The sequence below is a fragment of the Calidris pugnax genome, unplaced genomic scaffold, assembly GCF_001431845.1.
Source record: "Calidris pugnax isolate Ruff unplaced genomic scaffold, ASM143184v1 scaffold1, whole genome shotgun sequence".
In the NCBI taxonomy this organism is placed as follows: domain Eukaryota; kingdom Metazoa; phylum Chordata; class Aves; order Charadriiformes; family Scolopacidae; genus Calidris; species Calidris pugnax.
The window spans coordinates 8,802,590-8,826,289 of NW_015090800.1; the positions used below are offsets into that span (position 1 = coordinate 8,802,590).

A 23,700-nucleotide genomic window follows, 5' to 3' on the forward strand; every position below is an offset into this window, starting at 1 on the left:
GGCACCCAATTCCCATACCACTCATGAAATCCCATGCTGTGAGCTGCTCCTGTGAAAATAAACAGTTGTACACACCAGAAGAAAATATATTTGGAGGAAAAGAGCACCTGGATTTCTAGCCTGTGTTGATGATCACAATCTGTCTAAATAATCTGGATCAAAGTCCACATTAATATAGACATCCATTCATACAAACACAGCACATAGGGACTACTAGCTCCAATATGTTTTGTTTATATTCTCAAACGTATTTATCATTAAAGAGTATTTTCATATCAGTGTTAGGGTTACTAATAAACTTTTTTTTGCATGTATTTTCTTATGATATTTATTCCCTTTTTATTGCTCCCAGAGATAATCTCCTCAAGATGCAATCTTACTATAGGAGCGCCAGGTATTATTACAGCTCAAATACAGACAGCAACAGAAGCACTTGGATGGTGATCTCTGCTAAAATAATGAAGAATTAGAATTGCCCTCCAACTACTAGAAATTTCAAACCTACCCTTATGTGCAGGGAGAACATACAGCTCTGCATCAGTCCACAGGCCTTTAAAGGGACCAGTAATAGAAAGAGTGACACTGTAGCTGCACACTGTGTGTAGAGTGGACAACACTGCTTTCAACACCACAGAAAGTAAAACGTGCCTGTTTAGCATGATGGTCCAAGATGCATTCTCATCCTTAGAAAATCCCTAAGCCACTGGTAACTAGAAGTATATGAAGAAAGGACCACTTTGAATTCATCCTTAAGCTTCTATTACACATAGTCATGAACTGGGTGCTGGGCCACATGATCTTACGTTGTATTACACACAGAAAAAAATAAAAATCTGTTTTTTTCTGATGACCCCAGGTAACAAACAGCTAATAACAGCTAAAAAGCTACAAAGCTATATTTTTTCCCCTGCCTGCAAGAGAAAGAGATGAGTTCTTAAACATCATGGATGGTGTAGAAGACGTGGTTTGAGAGCATTTATTTACCCCCTCTTCCAACACAAAAGTTACAGAGCATTAGAAAAAACTAGTAAGTGACAGGTTCAAAATAACCAAAATCTAATTATTTTCACAGCATGTAGTTAAGTTTGGAAATTCCTTGCTAAAGGGTGTTGCAAATGCTACAACTTGACAGGAACCCAAGGAGAGACTAGCAAAGATCACAAGAGAGAAAATTATCATCGGCTGTTAAATATAAAGGTATCATTGCTGGAAATTCTTAGAGGCCAGGAGACTGTCTTTGGGATGTAGCACTAAACACCTGGCCCATCTTATGCTTTTCCATAATAAGCCACTGTTGAATACCGGGCTCGATCATACTTTGTCTTAAGAGATATGGCCATCCTTCTATTACAGTCTCCAGTTACAGAAAAAGGGGAATCATCACAGCAAGTGGACAGAAATAGGTTGTGTGGTTCCACTGCACTCAGTAAGCTCTTGAACAAGACTTTCCAGGCCCCCTTCCCTGGCACCAATTTCTGCAAATAGTACCTTTGCAGTACAGCAGTGAAATCACCCCTGGGAAGAAGAAGAAAACTGAAGCCTAGATGAAACCCTATAAGCTGTATCCGTGCTAGCAAGTGACGTGTAATAGCAGGAGCACAGGCTCTGTTGGTACCATGGACACTATGCACAAGGATTTTAAGAGAATTTTACTTTGAACTATATCCTGAACTGCATCCTGGCCCTGGGGACTGAGTGCCCTTTAGTAGCTGCAGAGTGTTAGAACAGTGCCTTTCATGTAAATTTAATCTAAAAGGAGTTCTGTCCATTTGTTGCAAGACTGTTCCTCATGTGAACAATCAGGAAAAATCCTTCCTTCCAATAACTTCTGATCTAAGTTGAAACACCGATGTTGGCACCTCTGTTATCCAGCTCTCAGGAAGTGTCAGCCACAGCACAGGAGGCACACAAAAGATGAAGCCACACTAAGGATGTTGGGGAGCATTCATCCCTTCCCACTGGCTTATGACGTGAAGCATGAGATGCGTATATCCTAAATGTTCATTTCTACTGTCTTTGCTCAAACTATTGTTAATCATCTTTAAAATACTTAACCATCCAACTCCAGCCATGGGATAGGACTAATATTACACAGCAAGGAGAACTACTAGAATCATTATGTATGCCAAGAATATACTTTCTTTTATTGCTTTAAATTTACTGCCATTCCATTTCAATGACAGTTCCCTTTGTCGTGCATGACAAGACAATATAAAAGATGGTTCTCATTCAGAGATACAAGAAATGTAACAGCAGAGCATGAGACAGACAAGTATTTTGCTGTAACTGGAGACTGCTTGGCCAATAAATATAATGGGATTTTTTTTCTTGTTATTATTTTCCCTAATCCTTTATGTTTCTTGACAAAGAGTAACTCTACTATAATACACCCATTTTAATCTTAATTGAATATTTCTTATTTTAGGGGAAAACTTATTTCCTATGAAATTCTCCATAACGGTCAGCACTGATAGGAATTTTAGGATGGACTGGTCGCATTGCCCATGTGAATATACCCGTCACAGGTTTTTATTAGATAGCCAGTAAGTACTCTCCATTGCAAGATCAATTCTTAATGCCTCTAAAGGAGATCCAAGCAAAAATGGCAGAGGAGGAAGGCAGTATCAGTGCAAAGTCATACCGTAAGAATGCTGCATGCAAAGTGCCTTGTTGCATCATATTTTTATTTCATGCTTTGTTGTAGCTGGTGATCTACATCAGTATCCACATACCAATCTAATTTTCCTCTGGCTTAAGTGCTGTGCCATGGAGACGAGATACACTTTCTTACTAGTTGATGTTTAGAGGGGCGCAAAAGTATTATATAGTGCTAGAGGAAGGAAAGCAATTTAGTTTTTAAATATCTTTCAATAGATTTCAGGGGTTCATGATACTTCAGAAGGTATTCAGTAGCTAAGGTACTTCTTACCCCTTTTTATAGCTTTTTAGAAATAAGCTTTTATAAGCTATGCAGCAGACGAAATGTGAAACAGTCTCACAAATCTTACAGTCTGCCAGGGCAGAAAGAAAGCAACAGCCTTTCTTTTTCCATAAGTCTGAAAAAAAATAGGCCATCACGATTTTGGCACAAAGGATAGCACTACAAGAAGACCATATTGGCACAGGGTTAGCTTAACCAAGAAAGAAGCTCAAGGAGCCACAGGCTTCCACCTCCTCCATTTTCAGTGCAGCGCAATGTCCTAGCACACATGATGTGCTCATTCCTGCAGAAGCAGGTGCCTTTTCTCTTCCGACGTGGGAATCAGAGCTGCTACCGCTGAAGGTATCAGGCTTGTCATCAACCCTTAAGAGAGGCCAAGTGTTTAGGACCGAAGAATTTCAGTGACTAGAAGGACCTACTGGCAACCCTGAATCCATAAGTGCCCCGTGTTGTGCTTGCACTGCACTGCAAATCTTACCTTTCCACATTGCTTACATTTCCCCTCCTGCCTCCGCCTGTGCACCCAGTGGTGTCGGACAAAGTTCTGCAAAAGGACAAAAAGACATGTTATAGGAAGCAACAGCAGCTTGCAATTAATGGTACCATGGTACCATCCGTGAGAAATTGGTTTAGAGACACCAAAGGAAAGGTCCCTTCAGCCAATGCAGTCTTTTCTGGAGCAAAATACTGCAGTCCCCACAGGAAAGCCCAGACAACCAAAACTGGAGGAGGAATAAAGACAAGATGTTTTCCTTTATCCATGTTGAAAATTGGCCAGAACTACTCTCTTTGTACTCTTCTATAAAAAGAAGGAAGTTCATGATGTGGAGATAATCATCACCTAAACTTACACTGCTGTGTTCAACCACAGTGCAGGGCCCCACTCTATTCTGCTTGGAAATACAGCCTTATCATAAAGAAAAATCACAAATCGATGCAGGAGAAGGGAAGGAGAGGAGGAAAGAGCAGTCGTTGTAGCAGTCTTTTCTCCTCATTTGGACTACTTGTATCCTGGATGGCAGCAAGAGGTGGGCAAGACATGGAGGTGTGAGCAGCACTTCTGCCCCTCTTTATGTGCAGGCAAGAGGGTTAGAAGGCATCCGCCTGTGCCGTGCTGTTATGCCAGCCAACATTGAGTTGATGTGGTAGGGAATTGAGTTACCTCTAAGAGCAAGCTGACCACCAAATCAACTATTAAAATTAATTTTTTAATATAGTAATTATTTTTTTAATTATTAAAAAACAAAACAAAACCCCTGACGTAAATAATAATAATGTAAAGTTTCAACAACTGATTTTGGCCTTTTTAAACATTGGCTTCTAGCTAAGCAAGACAGATAATGAGAATAACAATTGTCCAGCACCTTCAAAGGAGCTGAACTCATACAGCAGCTGGTGACAAATCATAAGGATTTTTAATTTTTTATTTGTTTTTTAATTTTATTTTTTTTAACTAAAAAAAAATATCTTAGGATACTAGAGATACTTCTAGGAAAAAAAATAAGGGAGAGGCAAGTGGAAGGAGAGGACAGCACAGAAAATAAGAAATACTAGTTCAAAGGACAGGAAGAAAAAAAGAAAATGCAACCCCTCCCCCATCGGAAAAAAAAGAAAAAACCAAAGAAAACCAGAATAGCTAAAAGAATAGTAAAAGAGACAACAGGAAGATTAAATGCTTTCTGTCAGTGTAAGTAATGGAGTGCTTCAGCTAGAATTCCTTCTACATTTATTCTGGGGAAGAGAACATGTCCCACAGGGAACCAATACTCTAAGATTCCTCTGAATCTAAAAGCACTACTGCAGCTCCACACCAGGTGAATCATCACACAAATAAAATGAAAAGCAATTGTCATTTGTCCATTACTTACTTCTCTTGGAGATCTGGAGCCTCCTTCTCGGAAAGTCGGTTTGCAGCGAAAATTAATCTAGCATTAAAATAAAGCTGTTAGAACTGAAAGTGAGCTGAGACAGAATTTATTCCAATATGTTGATTTAGGTCAGACTTTCAAAATATTTATTATCTATAAAAATATTAGCTTTGCTAGCTGAACAAAGTAACTTACCTGGATGCTAGAAAATCTCTTTTCATATGCCATCATAATTCTTGTTAGATCTCTACACAGCCCTCATCTTCGTCAATGCTACTGCTGCCTGTGCAGTTCAACTATTTAAACTATCTCCCCCTTGTCTAGAAGAAAAGTGCTTCACCTGTTTTTTTTTCTGAAGATCATTTGCAACCAAAGTGGAATTAAGCTGAGGTCTCAAAAGTTAACAAAACCTGGAAATCTAACTCTGTAAGACCTTTTTGTACAGCTTTAAATGTGTATAAACAAAGTTTGTGGAGAAATCTTCCTTCACATGAAGAGCTGTGCAAATGAACCTAAATTTCTACCTTTTGCTTAGATCAGGCTGCTTTTATCCAACTTCCCAACCACAAGCCATTTGGGGAGCATTGCACTGCCTCACGTAGCAGTGTTTCCTCCTTCAGATGGGAGATTAAAGACAGGAAGAGGACAACAGGATCTTCCATGAAAAGAAGACATTTTTAGGAAGGTGAAGAGAAAAAGCATTTAACAAACATGGAACTCCTAAGAGAAAAACCTGAAATCTTTTGAGAAAATAAAATTCATAGAAGTAAAATCAGGGGGAATGTAGAGAGAGAAAAAAAAAATATACTGAAGAAAAGAGAGGCATGGGAAAAGGATATGTGAGGTAAGGATGCACTCAATGAAATGAATTCAAGCTTAAGTTGACTAGCCTTCAAAGAATAAAATGCTGAAGGATACTGCACAGCTATGTTTTTGTCATGAAGGCAGAAGGATCAAGTTTCCCCAGATTTAAAAAAAATGCTTCCCATGTAAATAAGTTCTTCCCTCATTTAATTAAAGGCCTTCAAAACAATAGTTCAAGGGATGGAGAGAAAGGAGGGGGGTGGGAAAAAAAAAGATAAAAAGCAAACAAAATAGTTATTACATAAGAAGAAATAAAAGCCATAACAATATTAACCTTCCTCCATTGCTCTTCACCTGGAATTGCAATTCTTCGTTTCAAGGCTGAGTCTTGACAGGCTAGAAAGATCTCTAGCTTATATTGATTTTACTTAAAACTTAAACCAAGCAGAAGACTTATGCACCAGTTTTAAACTCCATAGGGTTTAAGAGGTATGCAGACTTTATAACAACCGTCTGTCAAGAGGAGAATTTCATGGTCTCCAGAATAGTGTAAACAAGCTCAACAGAATGGGTTTTATCTAAGTGCTCATTTGCTCCGGCTGGCAATGCCACCAGCTTGCTGGGCTGTGGAGAGTCAGCACTGCTGCTGATGAAGGAAGTCATGAAAAATTCACTAGTAACATTTTGTGCTGGAAACATGTGCTAATGTTAATTTCACTGTGGGTAAAAGCATCGGGGGTGGAAATGGTACCTCTCCAATTTGGTATTATGGCAATCACTGTGACATTTGTCAACACAAGTCCAAATACTTGGAAAGAAAAAACTCTTTCCAAAGGGTTGCAGCTATAAATTTGTTATGCATCATCTTTTATGGAGAACAACATTGCAAAACATATAGGAGTGATAACGAAGCTCTAATGCAATCAATGGGGAAATTCCCACTCATATTTCTTTACACATATGCCACCAAGAAAAAAAAAAAAACAGTGGAGGAAAATTTCTTCAACACATTAACAGTTATGCATAATGAAGAAGAATCACTGATGGGAAGATAACTCAGTGATAGATATTCTCTAGGCACTTGGGGGTAAGGACAGATCCTTCAAGGAGCTCAGAAGCAGGAGAAATACTCGCAGAAATAATGGTACTATAAAGGAAAGGTTTGATGTTTTCCATTTTAAAAAGAAAAAATTAGTATTTGAGGTTTTGAGGACAAAACAGTATAGTCTAGTAAACGGAGTGAAAAATGTTCATAGTAGCATCTTATGCTGCATTGCCCATAATAAATGTATAGCTGTCATAAGATGAATTATGCTGGATTTAGTTGAGGAATTTTGAAAGGCCAATTTTGTGCATGAAAGGATACTGCATTTTCTAGCTCCAATTTTCAATCTAGAAGTAGAAGGATATTAATTTTTTAATCAGGAATATTGCGAATGCATTCTGTAGATTTTTGGGGGTTTTTTTTAATGGTTCACAGGGTTTGAAGAAATCTAATTAAAAAAAATAAGCTGGAATTTTAAGTCACCTTTTTAACAAATATATTGTCAAAACAGCTATGAAAACCTACTTTGACATATGGTGTTTTCCAGACTGCAAGAGAATTAAGTGAGTGTTGTCTGCATCAGGCTCCAGAAGATGGCAATGTCTTACCTTCTCTAACTGCTCCATGCAGGCATTGTGGACCACAATTTTGCAGGCAGCACACTTCCTCCGCAGAGCAGATTTCTGCAAGAGGAAAAAGGAGATGCGTGTGCACGGAAGCACACTGTTCTCAGGAGGAAAAAAGTTAGCTGTGAAACAGGAGATGTTTCTCTCCTTATGGAACATATGTTTTTTTCCCCTCTCTTGGTGCTCTCAACTGTTCTACATATTGAAAAATGGCCCGAAGCTCTTCCAGTTAAGAATTGGACTTTGCGAAAGACAGAGCCACAGTACTTCAGCTTGTGAACTGCAACTACAAGGTTGCCTTTAGGTAGCAGATAAGGCTGATAACAGTGCAAATCATCGCTCAGAAAGGGAACAACCTACCGAGATGATGAGCAGCACCAGTGTAGAAAGGAGGAAAATTCATACATACAAATCAGAGAGCTCATACCAGTTCAGAAGAGTGTGTCATTTCATGCTTATCATATGATATTCAATTTGATGGGCCTGACCACTGACTCGCAGAAAAATACTTGGGTCATTTAGCAGATAACGATAACCTCTTCACAGAATGTTGCTAAATGCTTATGAAATGTTACAGCAGGGATAAAATTCTCAGCCTAATTAGGCTGGTTAGTTTTATTAATTTCAGTAGGGCTTTTAAAATCATTTCCATTGAATCCCCTGGGCTAAAGCATATCAAAGGCAAGAGAATGCATCCAGAAGACAGAATTATTATTTTTTTCTTGCATATACTCAATTTAATAAACCAGATGGAATTAATTTCCATAGAAGTTTAACTTATAGACCTGTGCTCGAGGGACATAAAATTTATAAACACAGGGTAAGATGAGACTGATTTGTCTCAGGTTTTTATGTTCAATTTATTCACATTCATTCAAATCTCTAATAAGTTATTTCATTAGAATTTTCAACGTGTTGTAAATAAACTCAAGAAGAAACAGGGAACATAGCTTGAGCTCACATTGTAGAACAATTATAGCTTTGTAGTCTCATAATTAAGAGTCTCAATTATCTAGATGATACACTCCAACTCTGTGTTCACATGTATGTGGAGTGTTGTTCTAATGTTTCACCTGAAGAGTCATGACACTGTATAGCAGACTAAGCTTTCATGTGCTTTGTGACTTACCAACTTTAAATATGTTTTTAGTCTGTGTTTGCCAAGAAGAGTGAGAAAATATAAACGAATCGATTCCTAAGATAAAAAACTGCAAAAAGCAAACAAAGCTAATGACTTACAATAAGCTGCCTTCTTTTTAATATCTTGCTTTTAAATTTTTTGATGATTTTTGATAAGTATTTTCATTATTTTTAATGTTTCTGACATTGCAAGTAGTTACAACCATTTATAATGAGATGCTAGTAAAAATTTAGACTTTTGCATTACTTTTAAGTTATTTGATTTATTATGAAATGTCACCTCCATATTCCAGAGATTATGAGTTAGTGTTCTGCATAGGGACACACTTTAATGCAAAGTCTGTGCAGTTACACCTTAATTACTTTTCACCACTTCTCCATTGAAAACATTTGATCTTAAATAATTTACATTTAAAAGAGCTAAATTAAAGGAGGGTCAGGACAGGCATAGAAAAATGTAGTGTCATCAAAAAATTCAAACTGGAAAAGCATTAGCCTTTTGACAGATCAGGTTAATCTAACCACAACTAGAGTTAACTGGATTTTCATTTCCATCTCTATTTCTTAACCTAAAGAAAGCCCCATGCAGCTTAACATGTTATAAACACACACATCATTTTCCCCAAAGAGAACCAATATACTAGTACCTAAAAGAGAAAAGAATCTCAGTCAGGACAAGCAAAGGTCAGGCAATTAAGAATTGGGCAACTTTAAATTCTGCTGCTTCCTAAATATGGCTCAACATCTCCAGGCTTATTGGCTGGAAAACCTTGTCACCACATAAGACATCTTCTAGCATTCCCAGATAGAAGCGTAAGTCGGTGGGTCTAATTCACCAGCCACTGCAAACAATCCTTCCAACTCCTGGAGAGGTACACCTCTAAAGCTACGACACAGCCTTACAAATCATATCCAACATTTTATTAAATTTCTATGCTACTTTCAATCAGCTAAATTATGAGCATCTACTCAGTTTTTTGAATGGCAAACTTCTTTTTAGAATGCATGAACAGTTGCATTTGGTCAGACCAAAGGTCTACTCAGACAAAAAATAATGAAATTCTGTCTCCAGCTTCTGCTGAAACCAAGGTCCTGATATTGGCACTCAGGACCAATAAAAGCACACAGCAAACACACAGTGACAATTCTCTTGATTATTACCCCATAATTAGCAGTCTGTTACTGTTGGGACTTTGCTTCAGTACTGCTTGTAAGCAGGCACAGGTTTCCCAAGCTTAGCCTTAATCTTATATGCCATAAAGTAGCCAGTTTTCTTGAGAAATTACAGGAGATGGATATGAAATTGGAGTTAAGGAAAGCATTAGTGTTTTGGATCGAAGTGCCCCCAAACTAGGGGTGATTGGTGAATCAAAATGCTTCAATTTGGACCAAGTGTTCTTATTTATTTTTTTTAATAAAACCAAAAAGATGGTATTGAAAAGAGTCCCAGGCAGTATCCACAAACACCCCAGAGAAGATAAGACTCCCCTTACAGTTCATAGTCCAAGGGCCAGGATGCTCCTTTGAGCACTGACTCAAAGCAAGGTCTTGAACAGAGGATCCCCACTGTCTCACCAGGGTTCTTAAATATCAAGATAAAAGGGTTGGTTTTTTTCTTTTCTTCTGTTGAAGCAGTTTAACTGAAATACTAGGTGAGGAATTGCTGAAGCACACTGGAACTATAACAGTGACTCCCCAGTCAAAGAAGAGACACACGCACAGGTTAGAGACAGTCCAATGAAACTTTGTCGTCCACAGCAGAAAAGTTTCAATAGGAGAAGGAAAACCTTAAATATTCTTAAACAGAAGAAAAGCTTCCATAAAAGGCAAACACTCGAATATCAGTGCAATTATTGCTGGAGAGTGCACTCAAGAGTTTGGAAAATTCAGTTCAAATCCTTACAGTTACCAAAAATCACAAAAATTTGATCAGACTATTCTCAGAGACCTCAGCAAGCAACATATTTGTGTATATAAATAAAATAGGATACTTTGAACATTTCTGAAATATCTCAGTATTCTAACCATTTTTTCCTTACCATGGTAATAAAGCTACTCATACAATCCATTCTCATTGTGTAAATAATCTGGGTCAGTCAAAATTGTTTGAGACTTTTAACATACTTAATCAACAGCCTTTTGTCCCTTTTGCATCCTGGAACACAGGCATAAACTGCAGCAATAAACCGTTCAAACTCCTAAGCTTCTAAGCAGTGTATCAGTCTGACATCAGGCTCATTACCTCAGAAAGAGAGAAGGAAATCTGAAAATAACTCACTGAGAATTTGACTTGGCAGCTTTCCTCCCCCAGGTAGCAGAGGTCCCCAGAAACATTTGTCTCCAGCCATAGATGCTCTCCGTTCACGGCATTTTCCTGAGAACAGAGGATTGTTAATCTCATTTGTGAAACTCAGCTATAGGAGTATAAGAAAAAAAAAGATCTAATTTTCACCACTAATTTAAAAGAACTCCCCTCTCCCCCCGCAAAACCAACAACCACACAAACATGTGCAGTGTGCTGTTTCATTTTTCTACAACACAAAGCCATAACAGCGTTATACCCTGGCTGACCGTCCTGTTTAAAGGATGTTGATGTTACAGCGAATCATGTGTCATCAACCAAAACCAAAGTATTTCACTAAATGTACACAAACTTTGTCCATTTTCTTCTCACATGCTGCTTAGTTTAACTGAGACTCTAAATTTCATAAGCATGAGTTGTACACAAAATTTTAAAGAAAAAGAAAGTCAAGAGATTAAACAAAAACGTGACTACTGAAATTTGAGAGCTGGGCCCAGAAATATAAGATAACATTGACTATAGTTCAGACAAGGAAAAATGCTTTCTTTATAATGACTGGATCAACACTGTATGTTTGCGAAAAGATCCACAAAATATTAAATTGCAAGGGAAGACCTGACTTTAATTTTATACCTGAAAGAACAATGCGTTAAACTGAGAACACTCTCAAAAAAACAAATGTACTTAGCGCACTGGAAATTAGCAGTGATTAACAGAGCAACATCTAATTTTTCTTCGACAGCCTCATTTGACCAAATGAGGACCTTAATTCTATTTAAAAAATCCTCAGTCTGAAGAAATTTGTTTGTAGAAAGACTACAGTTTTCACTTGGCTGTAATCCTGGCTCAACTAAAAAGCCTAAGAACTCTACTGTACACTATTTGAGCAAAGTGAATAAACAGGATTTCTGTTCATCCAGAATTAGAGCAAGATAGAAAATGCTTTGACAGTCTCTGACATTTGGTTCCCACACTGCAGAAGTCACAAATGATGACGCTTACCAAACAGATGGCGTCCGACAGCAGGATGCTCTGAAATAGCCATCTTAGTTAAAATAATTTATTTAAAATACCACTGACAGTTTCAAAGCGATGAAATGAGAAAGCTTCTCTTGCCATGTGGATTTCTTGGGTAATACGGAGAAGCAGAAGTGGCAAAATCCTTTGCTTTCTGGAAAACGAGTGCATCCACAACAGTCAAGACCTACACAAGTCTGCACATGGTGCCTACCACAACTGTAGTGCTCACTTCAACTAACTAAAAAGAACGAGAATGACCTGTCGCTTTTTTCTGGCAAGTCTACTGATCCACAAGTCTTCTAACTTAATAAAAAATGTTCACATTGAGGTCAGACCCAGTATTAACCCCCAGCACAAGGGGGCAGACGACAGTGAGACTAGGACTGCAGTATACTGCCATTACGTTCTTGATTAAACATCACTTAATGGCACACCATTCTATACCTCCATTTCTTCTCAACCTTTTGTCTACCTGTCCACCTGAACTATAGACTCCCTGGGACAGATTTTCCTAAACCGTACAGTTCAGTGCAAGATTGTATAGGTGAGGATTTTCAGTACTTCTATAGCGCAAAGCGTTTTTTAAGGACTTGAATTAGCTCTAAAAAATTCTTCAGGCCTTACTCAGGTGGTAAGTTACACAGTAAATTCTTTCCCTTCAAGTTCATCCTTATATTACAGCAATTTTCTCTGGCACGAACTACATCAGTTTAACAGCACATCATGGAAGCCTAGTCATGTCATACTAATAAAATCACTATGCCCACACTATAGCCCAACATATTAATGTCCTGCCTAGTTTATGAAGAGGCAAACAAGAGAACCAAAGCAGGAGGACGTGAGCTCATGATAGTGTTTGACCTGAGCACATTGTCTGCTGATGAAACAATACAAACTCAATGTTATAACCCAGAGCTAAATTTCATAGATTATAAAAGATGTTTAGGAAGGATCAACTATGAAAGCTAAATAAGAAAGCACGTAGCTCCTGGGATGTAATTTTTAATGAGGAACCAAAATTCCATTAAAACAGTAGATTAAATATCCCTTCATTCAGACCATGTCCACATAACTTGCCATCCAGGATTTCTAAAGATAAAGTGGCCTATTTCCATAACCTAGTTTAGACTCATTGAGTTTGTTCTCTGTTGTTCTGTTGTTGTTGTTCCAGACCATATCATAGATTGACATGTCTGACTTTAAATCACAGTGTAAATAATATCAGTAAGTGGTCTACAAGGATGACCTTTGCAGCTCACACTACGATAGAGTTCTGACAAGACTAGATAATAAAAATGTAAATAACCTGATCTGGTATAAATGGCACACCTCCAGATACCTACTGCCACAAACAACTTCACAGCACTGTGTGTGAAAACTCACAATTTCAATTCCAGCAAACTGACATTTGAAAAAAATCTTCTTCCATCCTGAATCAGAGCAAAGAGCTGAGATTTCCCAAGACGAAAATGCCTTCCCTCAAAAAGCTTCGCCTGTCGATTACTTTGTCTAAATATGATCAAAGGGAATTGTTTGAACTTCTGTTTTAAATTTTACAGGACACTGCCATTTATATGATGAGAGATTCTGTTGCCACTTATGAAAATCAAAATGATACAAGTCAAAGGAAAATACTTTGACCTTTTCCAAGTCAAATCTATCATTCAATACTAATAGGAAATTTTGACAAAAATTAATACATTTCTGTGAAGAATTTTGACTTCAGCAAATCAGTATTTTCTACTCTAAAAATTATAAGCAGTATTCCACAATGCACTGGACAAAAGAGTACTCCATCTACCAACACATAAACTGACATATTTCACTGGAACTAACTCTGGTACAAGCTCCTTTTTAACACAGAACTAAAGCACACCAAAGGTGACATCATCATTTGTATATTGTGACAGATATTTTTCCACTTGAGTTTTGAGTTCAGCAATATTTGAGTTCATAAATAATTTGCCAGTTTGCTTTATTTTGCACTTGATGTCTTTATGTTGGGTTTAGGAGTAAATGGCTACTAAAGAGGCAGTCGTCCTCTTTCAGACCCTGACCTCTTCGACTCCACTCTCATGGTCTTGTCATTTTCCTCATGATGGATCTAGCGACTGTGAAACTACACATGAATCAGTTCAACTGCTGGAAAAAAATAGATAAATTTTAGCTACTACACAAGCTAGACAAAATGACTCACCCTGTGACCGCATAACTGCTGGATCTGACACAAGGAGTGAGGGGTTAAAGGTGGGTCCAGTGGGACCAATGTTTTTAGTACCAACTCGGCGTTAGAGCAGCTTAGCTGATCTGTCAAATCATGCTTTTAGACTGATGTGCTTTGCTTTTGCTTGCCATGTAGAAAAGGGATACTGTCCACCATCACAGAAAAAACAGCAATGACTGCAGCCTAACACGCTGCAGTTAAAAGGAGAATTGGGAATTCTGTTTCCTCGCCTGGCTTCCCAGCCCTTGCAAGTGTGTGCTTTCGGTGTCCTGTGGAGAGAAAGAGCCCCTGCTCACCCAAGCGGAGGCAGCAGAGCTTTCCTGGCAGATGCAGCCTGCCTCACAGGGGACACACGAACTCAATACGCTCTCCCAGAGGGAGACCTCCCATTTGATTGCTCCTGATCCATTACCACCCTAACAGCAAACAAAAATAATTTCAATATAGCAAACATTCCTTGCACATGAAACAAAAACCACACACAATCCCCCCCTGAAGTGAAAGAGAAATAGGAATTCAAGGACTAGGAGTTTGGGAACGATGTAATTACATGTACGTGATCATAACTTGCTGTGCACATTTCACTAATTCAACTAGGGTTCTTCTCTTAAGAGCCCCAACGTGGTTAAATGACAGAGCAAGTGTTACCATTTTTCTAAAGCCCTTAGTATCTCCATACCAAACTATTCTTCAAGCTGCAGTCAGCATGGTTTCAAAAGCAATGCAGACAAACCTGGGTAATTTAATTTGCCATATCAAGCAGTCATAGATATTCAGCCAAACAAATACACCAGTCAGACCAACTTTTTAGTTCAAAAGGCATTGTAACTTCAATTATAATGGGAGGAATGGAGCTCTCCTCCACTCCTGTCATGACTGACATTCTGCAAGAAATTATGTAAGACAGATTTCTAAAATAAGCCAGTAAGAATTTTTTCCCCTTTGTTAACACTCCAGTGAGCAAGATGAATCTTCTTACAAATCTACATTTGGGTGATAAACTTATGAGTAGTGTAAAATCAGTGCTCAAACTAAATTTAATTAAACATATTTGTAAGCCCTTTTCTTTATGAAGTCACTATCAAGCAGAAACAAGTTTGAATGTCTTTTTCTCAAATCTTTCCCAAAGGCCCCATCTCTGGAAGTGTTTGAGGCCAGGCTGGATGGGGCTTTGAGCAACCTGGTCTAGTGGGAGGTGTCCCTGGCCATGGCAAGGGGTTGGAACTAGATGATCTTTAAGGTCCCTTTCAACCCTAACCATTCTATGATTCTATGAAATGTCTCTCTCATACGAATGGCTTGTTTTATCCCTAACTCTGAAATTACAGAGCTTGTAATGCTCATATTGCAAACAATAACAATGTCGCAAATGTTTTTCTGTTGATATATATTCTCAATTTTAACTCCACCTTAGCACACTTCAATTTGGGAATATTCTTTATATAGAAGTTATCTTTTCTTTGTTACAAAAGTAATACATAGACATAAAACAAAACACCATGGAGATATGGTACTATATCATTACTTCAAAAAAACTTATAGATAATATAAGCTCCAACTTTCAGAACTATTTTTGTGTGTTCAACTTTTAGGCCTAGGTGCTCCACATTCTTTGTCTGCCGTTCTCCTGTTCCCCACCATGGTTTGCAACATCCCTACAACAGTTTCCTGCTCCTGTACTCTCTGCTAAGCTTTTGACACTGTTGTTATCATCATCTGAAAGACAATCTGTATGCAAAAGCAGATTAACAACATTTGTCTTTATGAAGGAGCACTGTTCAGATGCTATCAACTGAGATGATGATTCGCTATGTTCTCATGATCCATTATTTTGGCTGATAACAGCTTAACTTCAGTCCTTTTGGCAACAATGGGGAAAAAAAATACCTATTTTCAAGGGTACCTTCTGTAATATCGCTGCATCCTCTATACCTCTGGGGAAACAAAAATAAAAGATGACCACCATTTTGAAATATGACAGACCTTTTTACTCTTTAGATATCTCAGGAAAGAACATTAGCTCTCAAGCCTTGATGGAAAGGAAACAACAAAGTAGGACTACTAATCCTGAACACATTGCTCCCAGTGTCATCCAAACACAATATTTCAGCAATTTAAGTATTCACAGAGCTTTCACTCATGATTTCTTATTTAAGTGGAACTAAAGCTCCCAGCACCTCTACATGGTTTTATATAACCCTGTTTCCACCTGTTGTATTGGAATTCTGGGGGGAGAATGTGTTTGACGGGGGGGTTTCTTGGGGAGGAGTGTGCAGTGGTGTTGTTAGGTGTGGGATTTTTGGTTTTTCATTTTGAGTTTTTCCTAGAGCTCCTTATGCATCCATTCAAGCTCTCATGTTTTTCTTTGACATGCTGCATGCAAGGATGGACTGTCCTTGAGAACTGAGGAGGTGACCTTTGAATATCAACTAGTTTTCCTCTTCTCTTCAGAGTCATATCACATGTTACTCTTCCAAACAGCTTCTTGAACTGGTCAAAGTCTGCTCTCTTGAAGTTGAGGACTGCTGTTTGCCGCCTTCCTTCTTTTCAGAATCCTGAACTCCACCATCTCACCATACTGCAACAAGACTGCCCTGTCCTTTACATTCCCTACCAGCTCTTCCTTGTTTGTAATTACAGGATCCAGCAGAGCATCTCCCCTCATCAGCTCTTCAATCACTTGTGTCAGGAAGTTCTCATCAATGCATTCCAGAAACCTCCTGGATTGCTTGTGCTCTGTTGTTCATTCAGCAGATATCAGGATGGCTCATATTGTTCACATGAATACCAGGGCCTGCGAACATGAGTCTTCTTCCAGTTGTCTGAAGGCAGCCTCATCTTCTACCTCTTCCTGAGCAAAGCATCTACATCAGACACCCACAAAAATGTTGCCTGTGTTGGTTCGCCCTCTAATCCTGATCTTCACAGACTCGCAAAGCTTTGAGCATTCCTGCCTCTCTCATGGATGAAGAGCAGCTCCCCATCATCACCATCCTGGCTTTGTCCTTCCCCAAAAGTCTGTATCTATTCATTGTGCCACTCCAATCATGTGTGCTATTGCACTGTCTCTGTGATCCTGGTGAGATCACAGCCCTGCAATCTTCTGATATTTAGTAGAAAGTATAAAGAACAACTTTTTCCTGCATGTTAAAATATCTTATGGAACTGAATAGACTCTCTCAACCAACTAATTTTATAGAAGCAAGTAAAAGTGAAACCCACAAAACTAGCATAACATATTGCCAAATGCCAGTTTTCAACTTCTACTCAAATGCATAGTTTTCTATTCTTAAGATCTGTAAGATTTTTTATGTCTGCAGTAAATATAAATAATAGTATAAGGTTATAATATTTCTCCTGTGAAGAACATTCATCGTGTACCCAGAGAACTCTGCGTTCACAGAACACAAAGCACAGATCAGTTTCAAGTTTTTTCATTGAACTTCAGGAATGGAAGCTGCATGTCTTCAAATGCCTTTTAATGGACTTAAGTAGAGTTCTAAGGCATGTAGTCATGGGCCATAAATGCCTACTAGTGTGAAGGCAAGAAACTGGCTTCAACAGTCAAATGCATGATGGATAAATAAAATGAGACAATTTTGGCCAGTGGGAAGCTCAATACACTAACATCTAGGTGGCTATCAAGATTTTTGTGGGCACCAAAGAAAGCAAGAGCTAAAAGGCAGTACTTAAAAGAAAATTGCAGAATGACTTTGCACCAAACCTTATGGTTATTTTCCTTGGGAGCAAATGGCAGTATGAAAATATACAAAGGCCTAGATCCACAATGGTACATAGGCACTGTATGAGGTGGCTCAGCCTGTACCTACTTGAGAAGCCGGGCTAGAATGCCTATTTCATTATTTAACTTGTGGGAGTGATGGCTAAAATAGGGAAGGGTGGGAGAAGAGGCTACACGTAAACATAATACAGGGACAGGCAGTTAAGGTTGTTTCTTTTTAGTAAGGCATATTCTGCATTGCCCTCTGGATATAACGTCACCTGCTTCAGAAAATATATTCTGTATGGCCCTGCTGTAAAAAGATAACATTAAATTAGACAACAAAGCTGCAAGTTAACTTGAATTAGGGGTAACAAGTGTGATGAAACTGGGCATTTCTAAGTATGTGAGATAAAATGAACCTCAGGGGTGACAGGCACTAACAACAACAAATACTGTTTCTTACGTAAAGGGTCTTAAGAGACATCAGAATCATCAGCTCCATTTTACAGCTAGAGAGGCTAACATATTGAGTGGCAAAACAATTCATCTGAGCCCACTCACAAGGCAAGTGTCAGAGCAGGGAAAGGAAATTCCACTCCCTGAATCAGTGTCCTGTTCACAAGATCATCCAGTAATGGCAAATCACCTGCAAGGAGTTATCAGAAGTGGAGACTATAGCCAGGGAATTCTTTCCCATTATTACTGTGAAGAAAACAAGGAAGAAACATTTTCTACTGCAAAGTCAAGTGACAACTTATGTTCATGTCAGTTAGACTTTGGAAAGATCTTCCATCACGAGTCCTTTGAGAATCATCCTCAGAAATACTGAAGAGCAGGATGATATAGATGGAAATGCAACATGCACTGATTAATGCTGCCTTCCACTGTTTAAATACGAACACTTTCTGTTTGTCTTCAATACATCTTAATTCAGATATTTTTTCACTCTACCAAATACACCCCTGGTGTTAAATATTTGTATTTAAAACTTAACTATTTTTAATTGACATTCCCTACCCATTATAATCTTGGGTCCATTTCAGCTTCTTCACACCTCAAAATCACCTCCTTATTGTCTCTTTTACTCATACTGTGCTTCAGATTTGAGTAATGCCTTTCTCCTCCACATTCACCAGTTATTACAGCTGACCAATTCAGGCCCCTTCCAGCCACAGACAGATTCCACTCGCTATCCTGCCCCTTTCCCCATGTGCTGCAGGGTTGCCTCCCTCCTCCAATAAAAGTGGGATATAAAGCAGCAACACTGACCTGAGAGGCTGAAACAGCTAAGAAACTGAATTTATCAAAAATCTAAACCATAAGCCAGGAAGTGCCAAAATACCCCACACACAATTAAAACCCACAATATTTAATCAACATTCACCAACTTACACCAAGTCTTGCAGTATTTATGTGTTGGGATCTCTTGAGCAACTACCTGGTAAAAAGAGTAGCAGACAACTGACATTGAAGAAGAGTAAGTTGTGGTTGTTGGGCCGTTAGGTTTTTTTGGTTTGGGCTTTTGTTGGTGGTGCTGTTTTTTAAGTCCAATTTCAAAAAGTGTTTAATTTAGCCTGTTCCTACCCCTTACACAGGTGACCGATCCTTCAGATTTCTACTAAACAGCATTACTGACTCAAAGCAGGCATGTGTTTTAATACCTTACTGAATCAGTACCTGTGTTTCCTGGAGCAAAAGACTAAGGTATTCTCCAAAGCTGTTCCAAAAGTATTCTGTGTAAACTTTCAAACTAATTTTAACACTCTGTTAAAGTACAGTACTATAGAAGATTGCAGCAAGTCGGATCCAGCTTCCTACACTGCAGCCTGTAAAATTTCATCCCCTTAAATTTTAAATGCAGAAGCTGTGGTCAAAGCTGAGCACACCATCTAGAAAGCCATTCAGTCTTGGTACAGAGATAAACTGTACCAATAGCCATATTCATCAAAACATAAGTTATCTTCATGTAAAGCCACTTGGATGGCTGGTGCCTTGATACTGTAATATACCGAGTTCTTTACCAAGTGTAAGATCTACTGTATGCTTGACTTTAAATGGGATGTTTGTGTGACTTTCTTCGCACGTACCAGTGCATAACTACATGGAAGGTGCATGGGTACGGTTCAAAGCTGAGTCAGGGGAAGTTCAGACTTGACATTAGGAAACATTTCTTTACCGAGAGAGTGGTCAAACACTGGAACAGGCTTCCTAAAGAGGTGGTTGATGCCTCATGTCTGTCAGTGTTTAAGAAGCATTTGGACAATGCCCTTTAACAACATGCTTTAACTTTTTGTTAGCCCTGAAGCAGTCAGGCAGCTGGACTAGAGGATCATTGTATGTCCCTTCCAGCTGAAATATTCTTTTCTATTCCAAACTTTCCCCTTATGAACTAGCTTATGAACATAAGAGAAGCAAAATGGGAGGGGTGGAAACATATGCTCTCTGTGTCTACAAGCGAGCTTTGGCTCAGAAGAAATCTAGCCACACCTACAAAGCACCATGACCAAGGATTTCTACTACCACTCTACAGACCCAGCCAACTCAACATGTATCTTCAGCCTTACATTTTGGCCCGTCAAGCAGAGGTACAAAACCCTGTTGTGCTAGAAGTCAATCACCTTGACAAGAAGGCACACAATTCCCAAGCTGGAAAATCTGAACAGCTCTGTCCTGTGCTGCTATAGTCTCCACAAGTTTTCAGGTCTCTGCCTTGTGCTTCATTTCATAATAGACGCATGTTCCTTTTAACCAGCATTAATTCTGATAGGAATGCAATGTCTTACGTTGATTTAAGAATGGAGAGAGCACTAGCCAGAGATACTGCTCAAATTAGCTGCCAAAATAACCCCAAACACCTACAGTCCACTCTAAGGCCGCCCTTGGTTCCTTCACAGGTCCATTGGAGACTGCAATGTTGAGGGAATGCACAGGAGCCAAGTGCTGGAGGCCTGACCTGGAGATTGCTTTCCTGCAAATTGAAAAGAAAAAAAAAAACAAATAAATGGAGCGTATATCCAATATAATTACTCAATATAATTATCCACCCCACCCTTCTCCAGAAAACAGAAGACGCAGTACAACATCTAATTTCAGATTGGGTGAAATGGTGCTTGAATGCCATCTCCTGCTAAAGCAGTTTAGGAAAATAATAAAGTAATCTGATCATTGAAAATTACTGTTTAATGAAGATCAGTTACTCATCTGGCACTAAGATGAAATATCAAATCCAGTGGACTACATATGGTTCTATTTGCCAATTTCAGTGGAGTCCTCATTTGTTACACCTATTCCTTACATACCAGCTGAATCTACTGAATCAACTTATGCATGATTCCAAATAGCCTTTATTGGAGCAATGAAATATGAGTTTATACAAAGAGCACAACTTCTGTTGCTCTTACTTAGTTTATAGGCTAGGAAAAGTTGGCATCAGACTACATAAAACAAGACTTGGGGATACCACTTATGAAAGAGTTATACACTACTACCTTTTTTGATCATATCAGCATCCCTCAAGGTATTACAGCTTCTTTCCACTTACATTTCAATTCCTTTTTTTTTTTTTTTTTTTCCCCCCCCAAAGTCATTCTTACAGCTCTTGAAGCATAGAAATAGCCTCCTTCAAAAGTCACAGGTGGTGACCAGAAACCCTCTGGAGCTTCACAAGTGCTGAGAGTGTATCCACTGCCTCTTTCCCCAGGGGCACCCTGCCCTGCCAGATCAACCTCAAGTAGTGAGCCATCAGGTGGAAAGAAGCAGAGTACACTGCTCATACAGGGCTCAGCTGCACTTGGACCATAGGTTTCATAAAACTTCATAACATTGTGTTGTATATTTTAGCACCTTATGGTGGTGGCCAAAACAAGCTCACAGCTTCAACTGCAGTGATTCAGAAGGGGGAAAAAACAAACATCTCAAGGAGAGATCTCCTTTTGTAAGACAAATACGCTCATCCCCCACAATGTGAAATGACAGTCTGTTTGTGTAAAGTGCATTTTTTGTGATACCACTCCCACAGTGCAACAGCTATTTATAGCATCTCCTGATCTTACCACTGTCCCAAGGCAATAAAGGTCAATTGAGCCAGTGATGACAATCCAGGTCAGCCATATGCTAAATAAATCTTTTCATTGTCCTGAAAATATACACTGCACTATAAGTCCACAGTTTAGGAGCTTGGAAGCCTCACTACTCACAGTGTATGTCCAGAAAAATTGAGTGGGCTGAATCAAAATCTCTTAAATTCCCTTTCCTGTGGGTAGCATGAACAACTCAAGGTATTAACATCGGCCTCCAATCATCCAATGCCCCCTTTCTACTTAACAACATAGGCAAGACATCAACATTCCTAAATATTTTGCATTTGACAAAAACCCATTAGAGGAAAGTAACCCAAGGAAAAGCCTTTCACTACCTGGCAACGTATCAGAAGAGAACAATTTAGCAAAAAAGATTTTATGCCATATATGTCAGTACAACATAAACCACACGCATTCTCGATGACAGGATTAAACTATTAAAGAAATAAGCCACAAAAAGCCACAAAAATAATAATTTTTTCAAATATACTTTTCAAAAGGCCATCCAATATTTGGGCATCTCCTCCTGGGCTGGTTTTGGGTATCAATTCAGTTATTACTGCTTCCTAAACACAAGGGTACATTCTTGTGTCTATTCATGGTTTCTAACACAGTAACATGTTTTGGTGGAAATGGGGCAGTATCACATTTTGCACCCTGCATCACTGACAGCGATAGAGCAAACCTACTTAGTCCTGCCATTGTAACAAAGGAAGGTAGCACCCACTTCGTGTAAAGCAATACTTAAGCAAAGGTGGCTGAATAATAAGATGTTAGCAGTTAATTATTATTTGATTTAAAAAGCCAACATTTTCAGACAACACAGCTTACAGCTTATTACCTGTCAAGCAATACAGCCTGTAAGGTTGCACACATCCACTAAGCAAATTTACTGAAACAAAGTCTGTGAGGAATATTCCTAAGAGCAAATTGAAGTGACCGGTCTGAGAACAAGGCTTCCAGCTGGCAGGGAAATTCAGCAGAGACTTAAAAAGCAAATATGCCTAATGAACGGCTGCAGACATCTCAGCATCAAGCCTTGGATACTATTTCAAGTCAGAATTTCAGATGTGCAAGCCTCCTCCAGCAGAACCTGAGACTTGACCCGTGCTCCTTTAAAAGAAAGCTGAGGCTGATGAGCCTTTTGGGGGAGACTTGGCACAGATTTGTGCCAACAGCCTGCCCTTCCTCTGCATGCCAAGCTGGATTTATGGCTTTGTCTGGAAAGCACACAAACACGGGCATGACAATAATGCCTTTCTTTTTCAGGTTTGTTTTAAGACTTTTATGTTAAAACCATCTTAGGGATTGCAAATTTGCACGAACCAGACAGAAATGACCCTTAGGCCTAAGGGCAGGGTAAAAATGCCTACTTTTACACAGGTTTTTGTCAGAATTTTGTCTCAGAACAGAGAGAGACACAGTGTCAAAACACACTGCATGCGCCACAGGGGCCTTTCCCATTTTAAAAAAAAAAAAAGGAGGTCAGGCTAAAGAGCAAACACATGGCCTTCTAAGAAGTTTAAGGCAGACAAGAGAGGGGAAAATGGGGGAAAGGGAAGGTAGGACAAATCTGGTAACAGAACAGATGCCGAGTATCCAGGTGATCATATCTCATATTACTTTGACCAGCAGACTACACCATCTGGCACTCTGCCAATAGCAAGGTAACACAACTGGCTTTTAGTTATCTTTCCCAGCAATTTCATCTCCACTGTGCTGAGTGCATGAATGAAAACACAGGCTCGACAGTCAGCCTTTCCCATAGAAACAAAAGTAGTCACTGTTCCCCTGATGAGAGAGCGCCAGAAAAAGTAAATCTGTGCTTTCATGGTATATTCTATTCTTCAGGCTACAAAATCCACAACTTTGTTAAAATGGGCACACCAGTCAGCTTGCTGATGTAGCAACCAACAACAAGGAAATG

At 39.0% G+C, this 23,700-nt stretch overlaps 1 protein-coding gene across 5 annotated transcripts in view; it reads right to left on the reverse strand.

The window, feature by feature from the left end:
* The window catches only part of DGKI (diacylglycerol kinase, iota), a 228,070-nt gene that overhangs the window by 124,362 nt on the left and 80,008 nt on the right, over positions 1-23,700 (reverse strand). For all 5 annotated transcript variants that reach the window (XM_014937443.1, XM_014937447.1, XM_014937446.1 and 2 more), the window contains exons 2-6: positions 20,554-20,662; positions 10,703-10,798; positions 7,267-7,341; positions 4,810-4,866; positions 3,420-3,485 (exon numbers count right to left, since the gene is read on the reverse strand). In XM_014937443.1, coding sequence (XP_014792929.1) covers positions 3,420-3,485; positions 4,810-4,866; positions 7,267-7,341; positions 10,703-10,798; positions 20,554-20,662 — 403 coding nt within the window. The remainder of the gene's footprint in view (positions 1-3,419; positions 3,486-4,809; positions 4,867-7,266; positions 7,342-10,702; positions 10,799-20,553; positions 20,663-23,700) is intronic.